The sequence below is a fragment of the Piliocolobus tephrosceles genome, chromosome 11 (assembly GCF_002776525.5).
Source record: "Piliocolobus tephrosceles isolate RC106 chromosome 11, ASM277652v3, whole genome shotgun sequence".
NCBI lineage: Eukaryota > Metazoa > Chordata > Mammalia > Primates > Cercopithecidae > Piliocolobus > Piliocolobus tephrosceles.
The window spans coordinates 127259804-127276824 of record NC_045444.1 but is presented as its reverse complement, the minus strand read 5'-3'; the positions used below and the strand labels follow the sequence as shown (position 1 = coordinate 127276824).

At 48.8% G+C, this 17021-nt stretch overlaps 1 protein-coding gene across 4 annotated transcripts in view; it reads left to right on the top strand.

Moving 5' to 3' along the window:
* HDLBP (high density lipoprotein binding protein) overlaps positions 1-17021 on the top strand; it is a 91489-nt gene that overhangs the window by 63939 nt on the left and 10529 nt on the right. For all 4 annotated transcript variants that reach the window (XM_023195104.2, XM_023195106.1, XM_023195107.1 and 1 more), the window contains exons 9-20: positions 36-143; positions 1473-1577; positions 1934-2012; positions 4670-4809; positions 6293-6397; positions 6525-6638; positions 7481-7567; positions 7739-7870; positions 12085-12303; positions 14600-14821; positions 14943-15161; positions 15997-16135. In XM_023195104.2, coding sequence (XP_023050872.1) covers positions 36-143; positions 1473-1577; positions 1934-2012; positions 4670-4809; positions 6293-6397; positions 6525-6638; positions 7481-7567; positions 7739-7870; positions 12085-12303; positions 14600-14821; positions 14943-15161; positions 15997-16135 — 1669 coding nt within the window. The remainder of the gene's footprint in view (positions 1-35; positions 144-1472; positions 1578-1933; positions 2013-4669; positions 4810-6292; positions 6398-6524; positions 6639-7480; positions 7568-7738; positions 7871-12084; positions 12304-14599; positions 14822-14942; positions 15162-15996; positions 16136-17021) is intronic.

The following is a 17021-nucleotide window of genomic DNA, read 5'->3' as shown; positions in this document are numbered from 1 at the left end:
TCTGCAAACCCATGGCTGTTTTCCCGTTTTCTTAGGCCAATAGCTTCACCGTCTCCTCTGTCGCCGCCCCTTCCTGGCTTCACCGTTTCATCATTGGCAAGAAAGGGCAGAACCTGGCCAAAATCACTCAGCAGATGCCAAAGGTAAGGACACGTTTTTTCACCCATTGTATTGAATTTGTCTTGTTTTCCGTCTTTCTGTTTCTAACACTGCTTTGTTGACCTTTGTACTGTGGATGCCCTTGAAAACTGGTGAATTTTTCTGAATTAACTGGCCTGTTTGACATGGTCAACTTCCATGTTAGCTGAAGAACAGCAGAATAAATGTCTGTGGATGTCTGTACCATCCTTCTAGTCTTTAACCAGAGAGGATTGTGTGTTACTAGGTTTCATAAGGATCTTAGGAAACACGTCATTTAGTAATTATGGTGAAATAACTTCATAATCGTTTGAAGAGCAGAACTTGTATACAAATTGTATTAAGAGTGAATTTAAAGCTTTCTCAGTTTACCAAAGGAGATTGTAGCATCCAGAAAACATGAACAAAAAAGAAATACCAGAGAATCCAACCATCATATTTAATTCCTGTTTTGTTTAAAATTTGTTTCCAGTTAATGTTACAGTTCTTTTTAAAAATAAAATTTTTTTTATTTTATTCCTTCTGTTTAGTGACAAAGCCTCACTCTGTCACCCAAGCTGGGGTGCAGTGGCGTGACCATAGCTCACTGCAGCCTTGAACTCATGGCTCAAGTGATCCACTCGTCTCAGCGTCACAAGTAGCTGGCACTACAGGCGCGCATCACCATCCCAGGCTAGTTTTTGTGGAGGCAGGGTCTTGCTATGTTGCCCAGGCTGATCTCGATCGAACTCTTGGGCTCAAGTAGTCCTCCTGCCTCAGCCTCTCCAAAAGTTGAGGTTATGGGTGTGAGTCACTGTGCCCAGCCCTTTTCCTTCTTAGAGCTTCATATAAGGACCAGTCTCCCTCCCTTAACTCCTGACCTGGAGGGTAATAAACCAGGAAAGCTGGCAGCCTTGTCTACGTCGAGCCAGTTCCTTTGCCACTTTGGTGCAGCTATACTAGTTTTAAAATTCCATCCGTGCCGTCTCATTCTTCATGCAACTGAAGAGGACCAGGCCTTGGAAAAGTTCAGATGATGTATGAGCATCTCGCATGCTTCATGTTAGTGGCTTCTGTGGAGCAAACCGTGTTCTCAGTGAAAGGCAAGATTATTCGGCCACAGTGTTGAGTTTCCTGATTATGGCTCCCTAACCTTCCCTTTCAGCTTTGCTTGATGTCTGTGGATATGTCCCTCCCTCCCTCACATATATATGAGGCAATTTGGGATCAGAAGCCACTCCCAAGAGAGCACCCGTGGGCTCCCTGAGGACCAGCAATTGCACACTGGGAGCTGAGGGGCGCAGCTGTGCCATTCTGTTTTAGCCATCTCTTTTTGTGTGGTTTTGGTGTGGTAGGTTCACATCGAGTTCACAGAGGGCGAAGACAAGATCACCTTGGAGGGCCCTACAGAGGATGTCAATGTGGCCCAGGAACAGATAGAAGGCATGGTCAAAGATTTGGTAAGGTGCCCCTCGGAATGTTGTGTGTGCTGGTGACAAGGGAGGCTCTGAGTTGGGCATGGGTGGTCATCTCTCGGTGACATCCCACGTGGCTGGGCACACAGGCACCCAGGGCATCCTAGCTAGGTGAGTACTAAGTTCTGAAACAACTAGAAGCTGGCTGAAGTCCTGGAATATTTGTGGGTAGAGGAAACTTTATTTTGAAGAAGGCATCTTTCAGGGGAGACACAGGGGCAGTCTCCAACAATTCCTGACAGCTGAGTGGTCAGAAAAGGCAACCGTGGAGACTGCCGGGTGTTGGTTCAGCTCATTGACCAAGTAACTGGGCGCATCCATGGACCTCTGTGCTCCTGCAGATTAACCGGATGGACTACGTGGAGATCAACATCGACCACAAGTTCCACAGGCACCTCATTGGGAAGAGCGGCGCGAACAGTGAGTCAGGCTGTCTGTTGCGGTGGGGCCAGTGTGCCCTGAGACCCTTGTTGGGGTGTCAGCTGTGAGAACTAGGACGTCTGTGCACAGTCCAGGCCCAGTGCTACCTGTAATGGGAGTTTCAGACTTTACATCCTCCTGCCTGCAGGAAGAGGCCACTTTTCCTTTTCCCCTTGGTGCAGTGGTTGGATTAGAGCTGTTTGGCCAGTGGGTGAATTGTCACTTTCGGAAATCCATCTAAGCCCTCCGCAAGTAACCCACAGGGGCCATGTTGAAGGCACGCCCAAGGGCAGCGTCCTCCGTATTTCAGTCAGACCTGCTAGGTTAGTCCATCAGTGTTTGTAGTACTCATGCCTTCTGAACATGGAAACTGCTGATCTGGAACTCACTGAAGCGTAAAAAAAGTCCAGATTTGAGCCCAAGTAAAAACAACATAGGGAGGGATACTTTCTCTCCTTTTGAGACAGGATCTCGCTCTGTCACCCAGGCTGGAGTGCAGTGGCGTGATCTCAACTCACTACAGCCTCTGCCTACCGGGCTCAAGCAATTCTCCTGCCTCAGCCTCCCGCGTAGCTGGGACTAGAGGCGCATGCCACCTCTTGCAGCTAATTTTGTTTGTTTGGAGACGGAGTCTTGCTCTGTTGCCCAGGCTGGAGTGCAGTGATGCGATCTCGGTTCACTGCAAGCTCCGCTTCCTGGACTGACACCATTCTCCTGCCTCAGCCTCCCGAGTAGCTGGGACTACAGGCGCCCGCCACCATGCCTGGCTAATTTTTTTTTGTATTTTTTTGTAGAGGCGGGGTTTCACGGTGTTAGCCAGGATGGTCTCGATCTCCTGACCTCGTGATCTGCCCACCAGGGCCTCCCAAAGTGCTGGGATTACAGGTGTGAGCCACTGCACCTGGCAATTTTTGTATTTTTAGAAGAGACGAGGTTTCACCGTGTTGGCCAGGCTGGTCTCAAATTCCTGGGCTCAGGTGATCTGCCCTCCTCGGCCTCCCAAGATGCTGGTATTAAAAGTGTGAGTCGGGCCGGGCACGGGGTGGAAGGTGAGAAGGCAAGCACATCCTCCATTCCTGGATAGTTCAGTGGATGAAGGAGCCTTTCCCAGGGAGTGGGACACCAACCTGCATCACATGACTGATGTCCGTGTATCCGTTTTTGTTACGAGTAAACATAGGCTTGTCAGCTGTGCTGTGGCCTGTGCAATGGTGAGCTCTCTGATGTCAGTCTTACGTTTTGTGGTCATTTTATGTGACAGGGACGAGAGTCTACAGGCACAAAGTGACCTTTTTGCGCACTGCTTGAACCATGCACACACCATAAACTTGCTTTTATGTTTTGTTTTGGTTTTGGTTAACCATAGTGGTTATTTAGGCCTGACACAGTGGCTCTTGGCTGTAATCCCAACATTTTGGGAGACCAAGGCAGGAGGATCACCTGAGCCCAGGAGTTAGAGATGAGCCTGGGCAACATAGTGAGACCCCCATCTCTACAAAAAAGAAAAATTTAGCCAGGCCTCTGGTCCCAGCTACTCAGGAGGCTGAGGCAGGAATATCACTTGAGCCCAGGAAGTCAAGGCTGCAGTGAGCCGTGATCATACCATGCCACTGCATTTTAGCCTGGGTGACAGAGCAAGACCCTGTCTCAAAACACATATATATGGAAGTACAGTAGTGTAATTCTAACATTAATTTCTAGTTTCTGCCCCCGAGAAATTGCAGAATATAGCTTAGTGAGTCATGTCTGTTCTGATTTCTTCTCATGCAGTTCCTAACTCTCGTTTTCCTTCGTAATCTAAAAAAACCTGCTGCCCAGCTCCCATGTCCTCTGCTTCTCTTGTCTTGTGTTGCTCCACCTGGAACAGCTGTATGTCCATGTCACCCTCCAGCAGCGCATCGCCTCGCTGCTGCCTCTGCATGTGCATGTGTTTGGGATGGATGCACAAAACGTCCTCCTGGTGGTCCTTCCAGCAAGCTGGGCTTTCCTTTACTGCACAGTGGGCAAGATTCCTGCCTTGTTTCCTGATGATACGGCTTCTCCAGAGTTTGGGGGACCTGGAACTCTAACTTGGGGGTACTGGGTTCTATCCAGAGAGTTTGACAGAAGGAGGGTTTGCAACAGCACTTGTCTTGCAGACACAGTGAAGTGCTCAGTTCGAATCTGAGCCAACAGTAGATGGGGTCTCTGGGCAGCAGCATGGTCCCCGCAAGGCTCTTAGGCATCAGTGAGTGCTTTTGTGTGGAGTTAATATGTGTGATTTTTTTAACTTGAGAATAGTAGTTCCCAGACTTACTGCACATTAGAAACACCTGGAATCCTTTAAATATTCTGAAGCCCCAGCCATACCCCAGACGAGCTAAATCCCAGACTGAGTGGCCCCAACCATCAGTTACTTGAAGGTCTCGGAGCATTGCCAACTTGTGGTCGAGGCTGAGAGCCTGTCCTTCAGAACCCTTGTGATCCAGGTCAAGATCATAACTGGCCCCCATTCTAGACAAGGGAGATTCTTGTTTTGGAAGCTAAGCATCATTTTTGGTGAATGGGAATCACTGATAAGGTGATGTGGCACTTTAGCCCTGTCCTGCCTAGTTGTTAGTCACTGGCAGAATGTTGTTGGTCTGTGTCCTAAATGTGTTTCCTTTTGTGTTCCTAAGTAAACAGAATCAAAGACCAGTACAAGGTGTCCGTGCGCATCCCTCCTGACAGTGAGAAGAGCAATTTGATCCGCATTGAGGGGGACCCACAGGGTGTGCAGCAGGCCAAGCGAGAGCTGCTGGAGCTTGCATCTCGCATGGTAAGCGCCATGTCTGGGGCCTCTAGGAAGGCACTGACCTTGTGTCTATTGGCTCCCTCTAAGGAGTAGTGTGTTGTGGTGTGCGGCCTTGGAGAATGGAAGTCAACAAATCCCACGTTGCACTGGAACTGGATTTGACTCCCTGGGGCCACATTTCCTTTATCCTCCCCAGGTCACCTGCACATCGTGTTCTCCATGGCTGTGTGCTGTGCTAGAAGGGCACAGAGACTGTGTGGCAGCGTCTTGGCCTTGGCCACACCCTGGGTTCCCAGATGCCTGGGTACCGTCTCCAGAGATTGTGACAGACATTTCTGGATTCTCAAAGGCATCCCAGGTGGTTCTCATGTAAGGCCAGACTCGAGGATCACTGCAAACCTGAGGTGGGGGCTGTTGCTCTCTACCACCTGGCAGAAGCACTGCACTGCTCTGGGCTCCCCGACGTTTCGTACATGCTTATGCCAAGCTGTGAGCACCCTTGCTTCTGTGAGTCAGATGCCCACACTTGAAAGTCTCTGGGTGTCTTTGAGTGTCCAGAGAAGTCAAAGACTGCGTGAGTGCCTGCAGCAGCCCTTCGGCCTGACTGTGTGAGGAACATGCCCCAGGGTTCCTGTCATTTGCTTAGGGGCTTCTTTGTTCACCTCACCCCAGTACCCACATGAGGAATCTCAAATTGGCAGACCTCTTTTATAGCCCTGAGCTGCAATCCAGGGTGTGATGCAGCCTCCCACTGCTTGTGGCCTTCCCGGTGCTCATTTCCCCAGTCTCATATCCCAGGTTCTCCTCTTAGCCTGGCCTCCAGCCCAGGTCCGTGGTCCTGGCCACTTGATGCCCTTCCTGACTGCTGAGCCCTTATTTCTCTGTCAGCCAATAGCCGTTTGATCCAGAATCTCTCAGAATTCTCGGAAACGTTTGGTAGGCTGATGTTCTTCCTCCCTGGATTCCAGCTCTGCTTATTCTTCTGTATTTCTTCTGACATTTTAATGGGGTCTGTTGAAGAAGTTGAGAGCCATATGGGTTCAGTGCCCTGTGCTGAACATTCTTAGCCACGCAGGGAAAGTGGTCCGAGCCACCCTCTCTTCAGAAGGGGTCACTCACTGCTGTGCAGAATGCCCGGCCTCCGAGTGGAAGAGCTGGGCCTCCCCTGTAGCACCTGTTAACACAGAAGTGCTCGCTGAACTGCTTTGGTAATTAGTGCTGTCATGATGGCACTTTCGGTTGAAGGGTCCTCCAGTGAGTTCCGTCGCTGGACTTTGTGGAGGAAAGTGGCGCGCAGCCAGTGTTGCGGAGCGTGGCGATGCACTCGCCATGCGCTGTGCGCTCTAACGGCTGGTTGCTCCCAGGGGTGCTACGAGGTGCCACCTGGAGACCACCTCACCTGCTCTGTGAAGGACTGCGCCCAGGGCTCCCTGGTGTCCCCTTGTGTCAGCGGGGAGTTGCTCACCATGCTTGTGATAAATGACATCTACTTTAATTGTATTTTTAGGAAAATGAGCGTACCAAGGATCTAATCATTGAGCAGAGATTTCATCGCACAATCATTGGGCAGAAGGGTGAACGGATCCGTGAAATTCGTGATAAATTCCCAGAGGTAAAGTTTCCCAGAGACGCTCTGTAACTCTCCAGGAGTGGTCCAAGTCACACTTCGGGAATATTTGATGTTTGGGATATATGACCTTCCTCGTACTTGAACTTAGTCTCCCCATGATTTGTTCTAGGTCATCATCAACTTTCCAGACCCAGCACAAAAAAGTGACATTGTCCAGCTCAGAGGACCCAAGAATGAGGTGGAAAAGTGCACAAAATACATGCAGAAGATGGTGGCAGATCTGGTAGGGGTGTTTTACATCCTTTCTTGTATGACAGCACCTGTGTTGGGTGGGGCGTGTGTCCTGTCAGAAGTCCTGACCCCCACAGGACCCCTGCTTTGGAGAAAGCACATAGGAACTGGGCTGGGCTTCCATCCAGGGACTTGGGACAAAGTGGTGACGGCTTCTCACTTAATACCTGGATGTTTAGATTGGCAGCCATTGTTAAGACTGCAATTCAGGTGGGGAGATTTGCTTTTCTCATGCCCAGTTACCTTGTTTCCTTGAGGAGTCTTCAGATACTTAGAGAAACTGTCCCATCCAGTAAGATGAGAGGTATAACAGGTGAAATGAGTCATATACTGATTTATTATCTTTCTCAAAAACTGAAGTGGGAACAGGTTTAGAAAGTGTAGCGAGCAGTGGATGAGAAGGCCATAGGCGGCCATGTATTTCCGTGGGCTTCACCTTAGCTGATGGCTGCCCTGGGAGAGGCGATGGTGAGGGACTCCAGCACTGTGAGCTGCTGTCACATCACTGCCGAGTGCAGAATTGCCCAGAGCGTAGGGGTCCGTGCTGTCTCCATGTGTTCTGAGCCTCTTCCTCAGCCAGCTCTGATCCTGGCATGGGGCATGAACTCTCTCTTAGCCAAAAAGTGGACTTGCGTCGATTGACTGTAATTTGCAAGGTAAGTTAGTTGTTGGGCAAGTGATCTTTTACGTACTCTCATGACAAACCCCTGAAGGTTTATTCGCAAATGCCAGTGCCCTGTTGAACTGTTACATGCTACCCTTAGGGGTGGAAGGGATACTGTATTTCACTCTCTAGCGCAGGTGGTGAATCGGGCTGTGTTTTTTGTCTTTAAGGTGGAAAATAGCTATTCAATTTCTGTTCCGATCTTCAAACAGTTTCACAAGAACATCATTGGGAAAGGAGGCGCAAACATTAAAAAGGTGATAGCTTGTCCCCTGCATCTTGCTGCTTCTTGCTCTGTCCCCTGTAGCCCTGCGCCCTTTTGGTTTTAGACTAGGAGGGACTCTTCCTTACTTGTAGCCCCGTGCTCAACTGTGTCTCAACTCCGGGAGGGCTCTAGTCAGCTTCTCATGGTGATCTCTCCCCTGTAGATTCGTGAAGAAAGCAACACCAAGATCGACCTTCCAGCAGAGAATAGCAATTCAGAGACCATTATCATCACAGGCAAGCGAGCCAACTGTGAAGCTGCCCGCAGCAGGATTCTGTCTATTCAGAAAGACCTGGTAATGGGAGATGTTTTCTAATGGAGATCCTCCAGTAAAATCTCTAACAGCCTCTAAGATTGAGCCTGGGGTTGAGTCACGCCAGGGTCATTGGGCCAGCACGGACTCAGATGGCAGATGTGGAAGACTGCAGCACATTGCAGCTTTCAATCCAAGCTGCTGCTGAGTTGGTCAGCAGTTTTCTGCCTTTGTCTCTCATGGCGCTTACTTACCTGGACCTGCAGCAGTAACGTTTGACATGGCCACTTGTCTTATTAGACATTTTCTTTTTGTTACCTGAAAACCTTATCTGAAGGTATTTATGGTATTTTCTTTCCTTTAAAAAAAAAACGACATGCAGTAAATTGTACATATTTGTAGTGTACAATTTAATAGTTTTGACATCTGTATACATCCATGAAATCATCCCCACCATCACCCCAAAAATGTCCCATGCCATTTTGTTTTACAGTCTCCCTCCATCCCACTTGGCAGTTCTTTAAAACCACAGCCCCCTCACCCGCACCTCTCTACCCCAGGCAACCCCCAGTCTGCTTTCAGCCACAGTAGATGCTTTTGGATTGTCTGCACTTTTGTGTGAATGGAATCATAACATCTACTCTATTGGGCCCACCTGCTTTCACTTTGCAGGATGTTTTGACATGTGTGTGTGTTGTCACCTGTATCATTGCTTTGTCCTTTTTTATTTCAGGGTAATATTACACTGTATGGATAGATCATCTGTTTCTTTGTGTGTACTTGGTAATTAGTGTCTTTCAAGGGGTTTTCTATTTTCTCCAAGTTGTCCAATTTATTAACATGAAGTTTTTTTAGAATAGTCCTGCATTAGCCTTTTGCTGTCAATACTGATGTCACCTCTCCTTCATAACATATGTAATCTGTGCCATTATAAAATGATGCCTTTTCCCTGGTAGTGTGCTTGGCTCCAAAGTCTGTGTTATCTTTTCCCCCCATGTTTAAAATTCTGTTGGAGCTGAGGTCTTGCTGTCGTCCAGGCTGGAGTGCCGTGGTGCAGTCATGGCTCACTACAGCCTTGGCTTCCCAGACTCAACCAGTCCTCCCACCTTAGCCTTCCAAGTAGCTGGGACCACAGGCGCATGCTACCGCACCAGGCTAAATTTTTTTTTTTTGCTGTTAGTAGAGATGAGGTCTTGTTATGTTGTCCAGGCTAGTCTCAAGCTTCTAAGCTCAAGTGATCCTCTCACCTTGGCCTTCCAAACTGCTGGGATTACAGGTGTGAGCCACTGCACTCGGCCTACTTTATATGATACTAAAGTGGGTATCTTTTTGGCAGCTTGCTTTTTACATTAAATCTATCTCTGCTTTTTAGATTATGATGTTTGTGGCCGGGCATGGTGGCTCACTCCTGTAGTCCCAGCACTTTGGGAGGCTCAGGTGGGCAGATCACTTGAGCTCACAAGTTCAAGACCAGCCTGGGCAAAACCCCATCAGTACTAAAACTACAAAAAGAATTAGCCAGTAATGGTGCTGCATGCCTGTAGTCCCAGCTATTCAGGAGGTTGAGGTGAGAGGATGGCTTGAGTCTGGGAGGTGGAGGTTGCAGTGAGCTGAGACTGCACTGCTGCACTCCAGCCTGGGCCATAGAACCAGACCTTGTCTCAAAAAAAAAAAGTTATGATGTTTGCATTTAATTACATTTGTGATTATATGTATGTTATATATCACATACTTATATTTATTACATATATTTAACACATGGTTCAATTGCTTTTACTGTAATTTTTTTCTCAATTGTAAAATATACATAGCAGAATTTATCATTTTAATCCTTTTTGAATGGTTAACTCAACTGAGTACATTCACAAGGTTGTGCAACCATCACCCTGTCCGTTTTCAGAGCATTTCCCATCATCTTACCCAGAAACTACACCCATTAAACAGTAACTGCCACCATCCCCATGTGCTTAGTCACCACGATGTGATGATTTTATATGGTTGGCTTTCAGTCTACCATTTACATTATTAACCTTTAAAAAAAATCCTTTTTTTTTTTTTTTTTTTTTGAGACAGAGTCTCGCTCTGTTGCCTGGGCTGGAGTGCAGTGGCCGGATCTCAGCTCACTGCAAGCTCCGCCTCCCGGGCTTATGCCATTCTCCTGCCTCAGCCTCCGGAGTAGCTGGGACTACAGGCGCCCGCCACGGCACCGGGCTAGTTTTTTGTATTTTTTAGTAGAGACAGGGTTTCACCGTGTTAGCCAGGATGGTCTCGATCTCCTGACCTCGTGATCCACCCATCTCGGCCTCCCAAAGTGCTGGGATTACAGGCTTGAGCCACCGCGCCCGGCCAAAAATCCATTATTTTTTAAAGAGGTTTAAGTAATATGAAAAAATGTATGTATTATCCACACAGTTGCCATTTCTAGAGCTCTTCATTTCTTGGTGTGCTGCTTGTCTTCATTTTCCTTCTGTCTGAAAGATACCACTTAACATCTCTTGTAGTGTGTATCTGATAATGAATTCCTTCACTTTTTGTATGTCTCAAAAGTATTTTTTTCCTTCACTTTTGAAAAATGTTTCTGCTGCATAAAGGTTTCTAGGTTGGCAAGTTTTTTCCTTTCAAGACTTGGCTTCAGTGCTGTCTCCTGTTGTTCCTGAGGAGAAAGCTGACGTCTCCCCGGCTTTGTTCCTCTGTCCATGACAAACCTTCTCCCTCTAGCTGGTTTTAGGATTTTACCACTGTCTGAGCAAGTTAGGATGTGTCTTTGTGTAGTTTTCTTCATGTTGCTTAGCTTGGTGTTTATTAAGCTTCTTGAATATGTGTGTTCAGAATTTCATCAAATGTGGATAATTTTTGGTCACTATGAGTATTTTTTTCTGTTAGCCCCTTGCTGTCTCCCCGTCAGGGAGTCTAGTGACCAGGGTCTTCGTTGTCTTCTACTTGTGCTCTGTTAATTTGAGTGGGGGGAGGGGCCATATTGATTTTCTCCATGAGTTTCTTTAAATTCATTAATTCTTTGCAGTGTTCCAATTGCCTAATTTCGTCTAATATAATTTTCATTTTAGACGTTATTTTCTTCTCTAGAAGTTCAGTCTGAATTAGTATCTTCTGTATTTTCAGTTCTTAACATGTTCAGTCTTTCTGCTTTTGGCCATAGACAATACAGTTAAATACCTGTTTTACTGTCCTTGGCTGGCTGATTCTAACACTGTCATTTCTGGGTGGTTTTCTATTTTCTTTTCCTCGTTGTGGGTTTTCCCCCTATTCTTTGCATTTCTGGTGTTTCTTAATGAGGGTGTTTTTGTATTCCTCTGCATTTTTTTTTGGCTTTGTGAAGTCACTCTGAAACATTTTGCTCCTTTTAGGACTTGCTTTTAAAGTTTATTAGGGAGGATCAGAGCAGTATTTAGTTCAGGCCCAAATATTTCCACTGCTGAGGTAAGATCCTTCTGAGTACTATACTCCACGTCCCAGAAAGTTGAACCTGCTGAGGACGGCTCTGGACCCGGCCCCAGCTGAGCTGCAGGCACTGTTTCCTGTGATCCTTCTGGGGATTCTTTCCCAGGCCCAAGGTGATTTCCTCACGTGTGTCAATATATGAGTGGCTGGTCTCCAGGTCTCGGAGGTTCTCGATGCCAGTCTCTTTGGGCTCTGACCTCCTGTTCTTGCTATCTTGGATGGTTCCGTTTCCTCACCCTCCTGTACTGTAGCAGCAACTTGGGGCAGTTGTAGGGCTCACCTTGTTTCCTGTCTCCAGGGTCGTGAAAATCACCATTAGGCAGTAAGTTCAGTCCAGTCCCTGGTATTGCATCTTGGCTGAAAGCAGAACCTTTGGTTTTAATAGGAAAAGTTCATCCATAGGCATATGGACCCACCTCTGGCAGAGCCGGAGAGCTGACTGAAGAAGAGCATTATGTGTGTCTGAAATTACCGCACTCCTGCCCTCCAACCCAGCCCACGTCCACGAGGACGCTGGGTCCTGTTGAGTTAAACACCTCCCAGTGCGCCTGCTCTGCTGGGCGCACCCCACTCTCCCCAGGACGTGCACTCTGCCAACACATTATCCAGCGCGTTGCTTCCTCCTCTCCCTGTGCAGATGAAAAATGGCTTGGAGAAGTTTGGTCAGTGCTTGTAAGTGGCAGCACCAGGGTTCTAAGCCTATGTGTTCATCACCACCAAAGATGATAGTTTATCTTTTCCTCTGCCCTTCTTGCCACAAAAGTGTGACTTCCTTCTCCTGTTGTGTGTGATTTCAGGCCAACATAGCCGAGGTAGAGGTCTCCATCCCTGCCAAGCTGCACAACTCCCTCATCGGCACCAAGGGCCGTCTGATCCGCTCCATCATGGAGGAGTGCGGCGGGGTCCACATTCACTTTCCCGTGGAAGGTTCAGGAAGCGACACTGTTGTTATCAGGGGCCCTTCCTCGGATGTGGAGAAGGCCAAGAAGCAGCTCCTGCATCTGGCGGAGGAGAAGGTGAGCATGGGGAGGGAGCGTGACGCTTGGCAGGAAGCCTGGTCCTCACTGCAGTGTTCTGTCTTCTCACGGTGGAAAGCCTTGAGTGCCCTCCGTTTGTGGCAGGTCAGAAAACAGCTCTATAATACACTTTTTATGCCTCTTGGCTTTGCTGTCACTGGAGGGCCCTTCCAGGTCCAGATGCTCATGTATACAGTATGTAAACGGTGCTTTTTGGCTTATTGGCTTTGGGGTGCTTTTGTCTTTTAAGGATGATTTACAGTGAAATTGACCATTCTTCAGGTATAGTTGAGTTTTAATTAACATGCAGACATGTGACCACAATAATAAAGACTGCCCATTGAATTGCTGTTGTCCCTGTGTCAAAACCCATCTGTGGATATGTTTCCGGGCTCTTCTGGTAACACCAGATTTATGGGAAGTCTAGAAATCAACAGTGTAAGCCCTCTCAACTGGCTGCTCTACGTCCCTTGGTGAATTAGCCTGTCAGTTGGTAGGAAAAAAGCATTTTCATGCTTTGATTGGGGTTGTGTTAAATCGAAAGATGAGGCTGGTGAGGACTGACAGCTCGGCAGTCTTGACTCAGTCGTTTCTCCATGTTTTTTAGGTCTGTGATTCTTCATTGGTGCTTTATAATTTTTAGCATACAGATCCTGCACATTTTTATGTTCGACTTAGCAGATCTAACTGCTGTCATTCTTTTAGTGCTATTATAAATGGCACTTTTTTTCCATTTCCAGTTGTTAGCAGGTGGAAGTGCTTGTGATTTTTGTATGTGGACTTTCATGAGACTGCTAAATGAAGCTCATGTATGTTAGAGCCAGTCACTTTTTTGTGAATTATTTTATATGTAGCAATCACGTGGTCTGTGGAGTTGTTTCTCTCTAATCTGGAGCCTCATATTTCTTGTCTTTTTTTGTTGTTGTCGCTAGATTGTATTAGATTGATTTTTTGTCTTTATGTTTAACCAGCCTTGCATTTCTGGGGTAAGTTTGGTAGTTTGTCTTTTACCATATTGCTAGAGTGGATTTGCCTAATTCATTGCCTGATTTTTGACTAATGCTGCTACTCCTGGGTGTCTTTGAAAAGCAGCAGAGTCTCTAGGTGGTATTTGGTGAAACCTGCACTTAAAAGATAGCAAAGTTGGCCGGGCGCGGTGGCTCAAGCCTGTAATCCCAGCACTTTGGGAGGCCGAGACGGGCGGATCACGAGGTCAGGAGATCGAGACCATCCTGGCTAATACGGTGAAACCCCGTCTCTACTAAAAATACAAAAAAAAACTAGCCGGGCGAGGTGGCGGGTGCCTGTAGTCCCAGCTACTCCGGAGGCTGAGGCAGGAGAATGGTGTAAACCCGGGAGGCGGAGCTTGCAGTGAGCTGAGATCCGGCCACTGCACTCCAACCCCGGGCGACAGAGCAAGACTCCGTCTTAAAAAAAAAAAAAAAAAAAAAAAAAAAAGATAGCAAAGTTGTTATTTAATATTTTTATGCTAGCACATTTTTCTTTGGTATTCTTGCTTGCGGGCCGGGTCTTGGGTCCAGAGAAAGGCAAGAGTTATCCTTGTGGATCTGAGTCACGTAGAGCAGCACATTCTCTGTGTTCCCCTGCGTGAGTCTGCCAAAGGCACTGGTGTCCACAAGTACAGTGTCCAGGGCCTTTCGAGGACCCTCGTTTCTTGTTGCCACACAAGGGTGTCGTGCTACATGCGGCCTCTGAGGGCTGGTCTCTAACTATAGCCTTGGTTGGCTTGTGTCCCTCTGAGCTTGAGCTTGGGGAATGGCTGGTTTTGTGGGGGCTGATCTGTAGCACTCGTGGGAGGAGAGGAAGCCTGGCCCAGATTTGTGTGCGCTTGGTCTGGAAGCAGGTAGAAAAGTGGGAGCACGGGGCAAGCCTCTTGGGCAACTTGCTTCCTGCTCTGCTGGGTACACCAGGACGTGCACTCTGCCAACACATTGTGCAGCACGCTGCTCCCTTCTCCCCCTGTGCAGATGAAAAATGGCTTGGAGAAGTTTGGTCAGTGCTTGTAAGTGGCAGGACCAGGGTTCTAAGCCTGTGTGTTCATTACCACCAGCATCTGATTGTTGTGGAAGAGAAGTATGTGTGCGGTCTGTCTGGCTATTTATCTGTTTATTCAGTGAGGTGCGCTGGCCCCATTTTGGGGATATTGGTGCAACATCAGGACACTGGTGACAATGTAAGGGGAGCCTGACCTTGCTGCCCTTCAGGCCCTCTTGTCTTCCTCACTGTGGTCCAGGCATGTGGTGTCAGGCTAACAGAGCGGGATTGGTTTCTGCAGCAAACCAAGAGTTTCACTGTTGACATCCGTGCCAAGCCAGAATACCACAAATTCCTCATCGGCAAGGGGGGCGGCAAAATTCGTAAGGTGCGTGACAGCACGGGAGCACGCGTCATCTTCCCCGCCGCTGAGGACAAGGACCAGGACCTAATCACCATCATTGGAAAGGAGGATGCCGTCCGAGAGGCACAGAAAGAGCTGGAGGCCTTGATCCAAAACCTGGTAGGGAGCGGGCCTCGGCGGCCCACTCTGCCGGGGCCGTGGTGGGGAGCGGGCCTCGGTGGCCGACTCTGCCGGGGCCGCGGTGCGGTGGCTTATCTTCCATCTCTTCTTAACACTGCAGGATAATGTGGTGGAAGACTCCATGCTGGTGGACCCCAAGCACCACCGCCACTTTGTCATCCGGAGAGGCCAGGTCTTGCGGGAGATTGCTGAAGAGTATGGCGGGGTGATGGTCAGCTTCCCACGCTCTGGCACACAGAGCGACAAAGTCACTCTCAAGGGCGCCAAGGACTGTGTGGAGGCAGCCAAGAAACGCATTCAGGAGATCATTGAGGACCTGGTAGGCACTTGGGTGCTCAGGGACGGGTTCTCACCCCCAGTGGCCACTCACCAAAGCCGTGTATGGGTGTTCCCTCCACCCGGCAGGCAGGCGACTCCCTCACAGGGCCCCGGAAGGCTTCAGGAGGGGCTTTCGGGTGCTTGCTCTTGTTTCCTCAGCCTCTCTGGCCTCCTTCCTGATAGTTGGTGAGAATTCTGCCTGTGAGAAGCACTTTAAAAAAAAAGAGAGAGAGAGAGAAGAAGAGGAGAGGAGAGAGAGAGAGGGGAAAGAAAGCAAGAGAAAGAAAGAAAATGCATTCTGTAAGGGGTCAGAGAAAATGGAAATGCAGTCTAAGGGGCCAGCTCACTCCTCCCCTCTGTGAAGGAAAGAAAGTCGATTTGAGGGCATCCACGTGAATCCACAGGAAGTCACGAGAAGACGTGGTCTTTTTCTAAAGCAGCCTTTAGAGAGTCCCCTCCAGGTCACTCACCTGCCAGGGCCTTGGGTGCCCTTTCCCTGATAACCAAGTCTGTTGCATCCTCATGGAGTCAGGGGCTACCCCAGGAGGTGCCACTCCCTTGGCTGAATTGGCCACCCTCCAGGGACGGCAGCTGGCCTTCTGGGACACATTTCAGAGGAGGCCAACCCCCTTAGACCCGTCCTGCTACCTTCCGTCCGCCCTGCGCCTGGAGCCCTGGACTCAGGAGAAGGGGAGCATCTGTGCCAAGTGGCTGTAGAGGACAAGGAGGAAAGCTGTAGAGGACAGGGAGGAAGGTGGTGTGAAGAGTTCTGTGAAACTGGCCCGAAGGAATTTAATCTTTGTTGTTTTCTTTTTTCTTTGTGTACCTCCCTCCAGGAAGCTCAGGTGACATTAGAATGTGCTATACCCCAGAAATTCCATCGGTCTGTCATGGGCCCCAAAGGTTCCAGAATCCAGCAGATTACTCGGGATTTCAATGTTCAAATTAAATTCCCAGACAGAGAGGAGAACCCAGGTGGGTCCCCCATTAGCCCTGTTCTGCTTGTTAATAGCGGTGCCTCCCACGTGAGAGGCGGAGCTGTCGCACATACTGGTGAGGCTCTTTCCTGTCTCTGCTGGAAAACCATCTGGGTATTCTGGGGGCTTCCAGAGATTCAGGGTCACTCCCTGGCCTTTAAAAGATGGGCTATGTCAGTTATTGACAGTGACCAGGTGACCTTCACATGTCCTAGAAACACACAGGGTAGCGAGTCCCAAGGCGATGAGGAGCGTGCAGCCTCATCCTTAGGTGCCCCGAGTTCAGTCCCAGTGATTCTCATGACATCGTTTGGATCGCATGAGCGCCGTTGGAGAGCTTCCTCCTCCACACCTCCCTTCACTGTGGGGTGTCCCCTGCGAGGCAGGCAGCTGCAGCCTCTGGCTGGCCGGAGGGCACCATCCAAGTGGCCGGCAGTTCCTCTAGGAGGGCATTCAGCTCTCGGTACCCTGCTTGCCCCCAGCTCTGCTCATGCACCTGGTGGTGGGGAGGCAACCTGTGGGATGTTGGTGGGTTGCCGCTCTCTCACTTGCTCTGCATTTGTGGAACACAAGGTCTGCTCTCCACTCTGTGTGTCAGGCTTGGTTGAGCTGTTTGGGCGGCAGGTGGCCCTGTAGCCTGCTGAATTCACATACTGTCATTCTCTGGGCATCCAGGAAGCATGTCACACACAGCCATTCAAGCCCCTTTGTTTTCCTGAGAATACAGGCTGTTTTGAGTAGGAAGCTAATAAACTCATACTGCACTCCGTCTAGGTTTTACACTTCAGTGGTTATTTAAAACTTTGATTTAGATAGAATTTCACAGAATCTTCACTGACAGCGTAGACACGTCCTGATAAGAGTGTCACAGAACAGCGTAGACA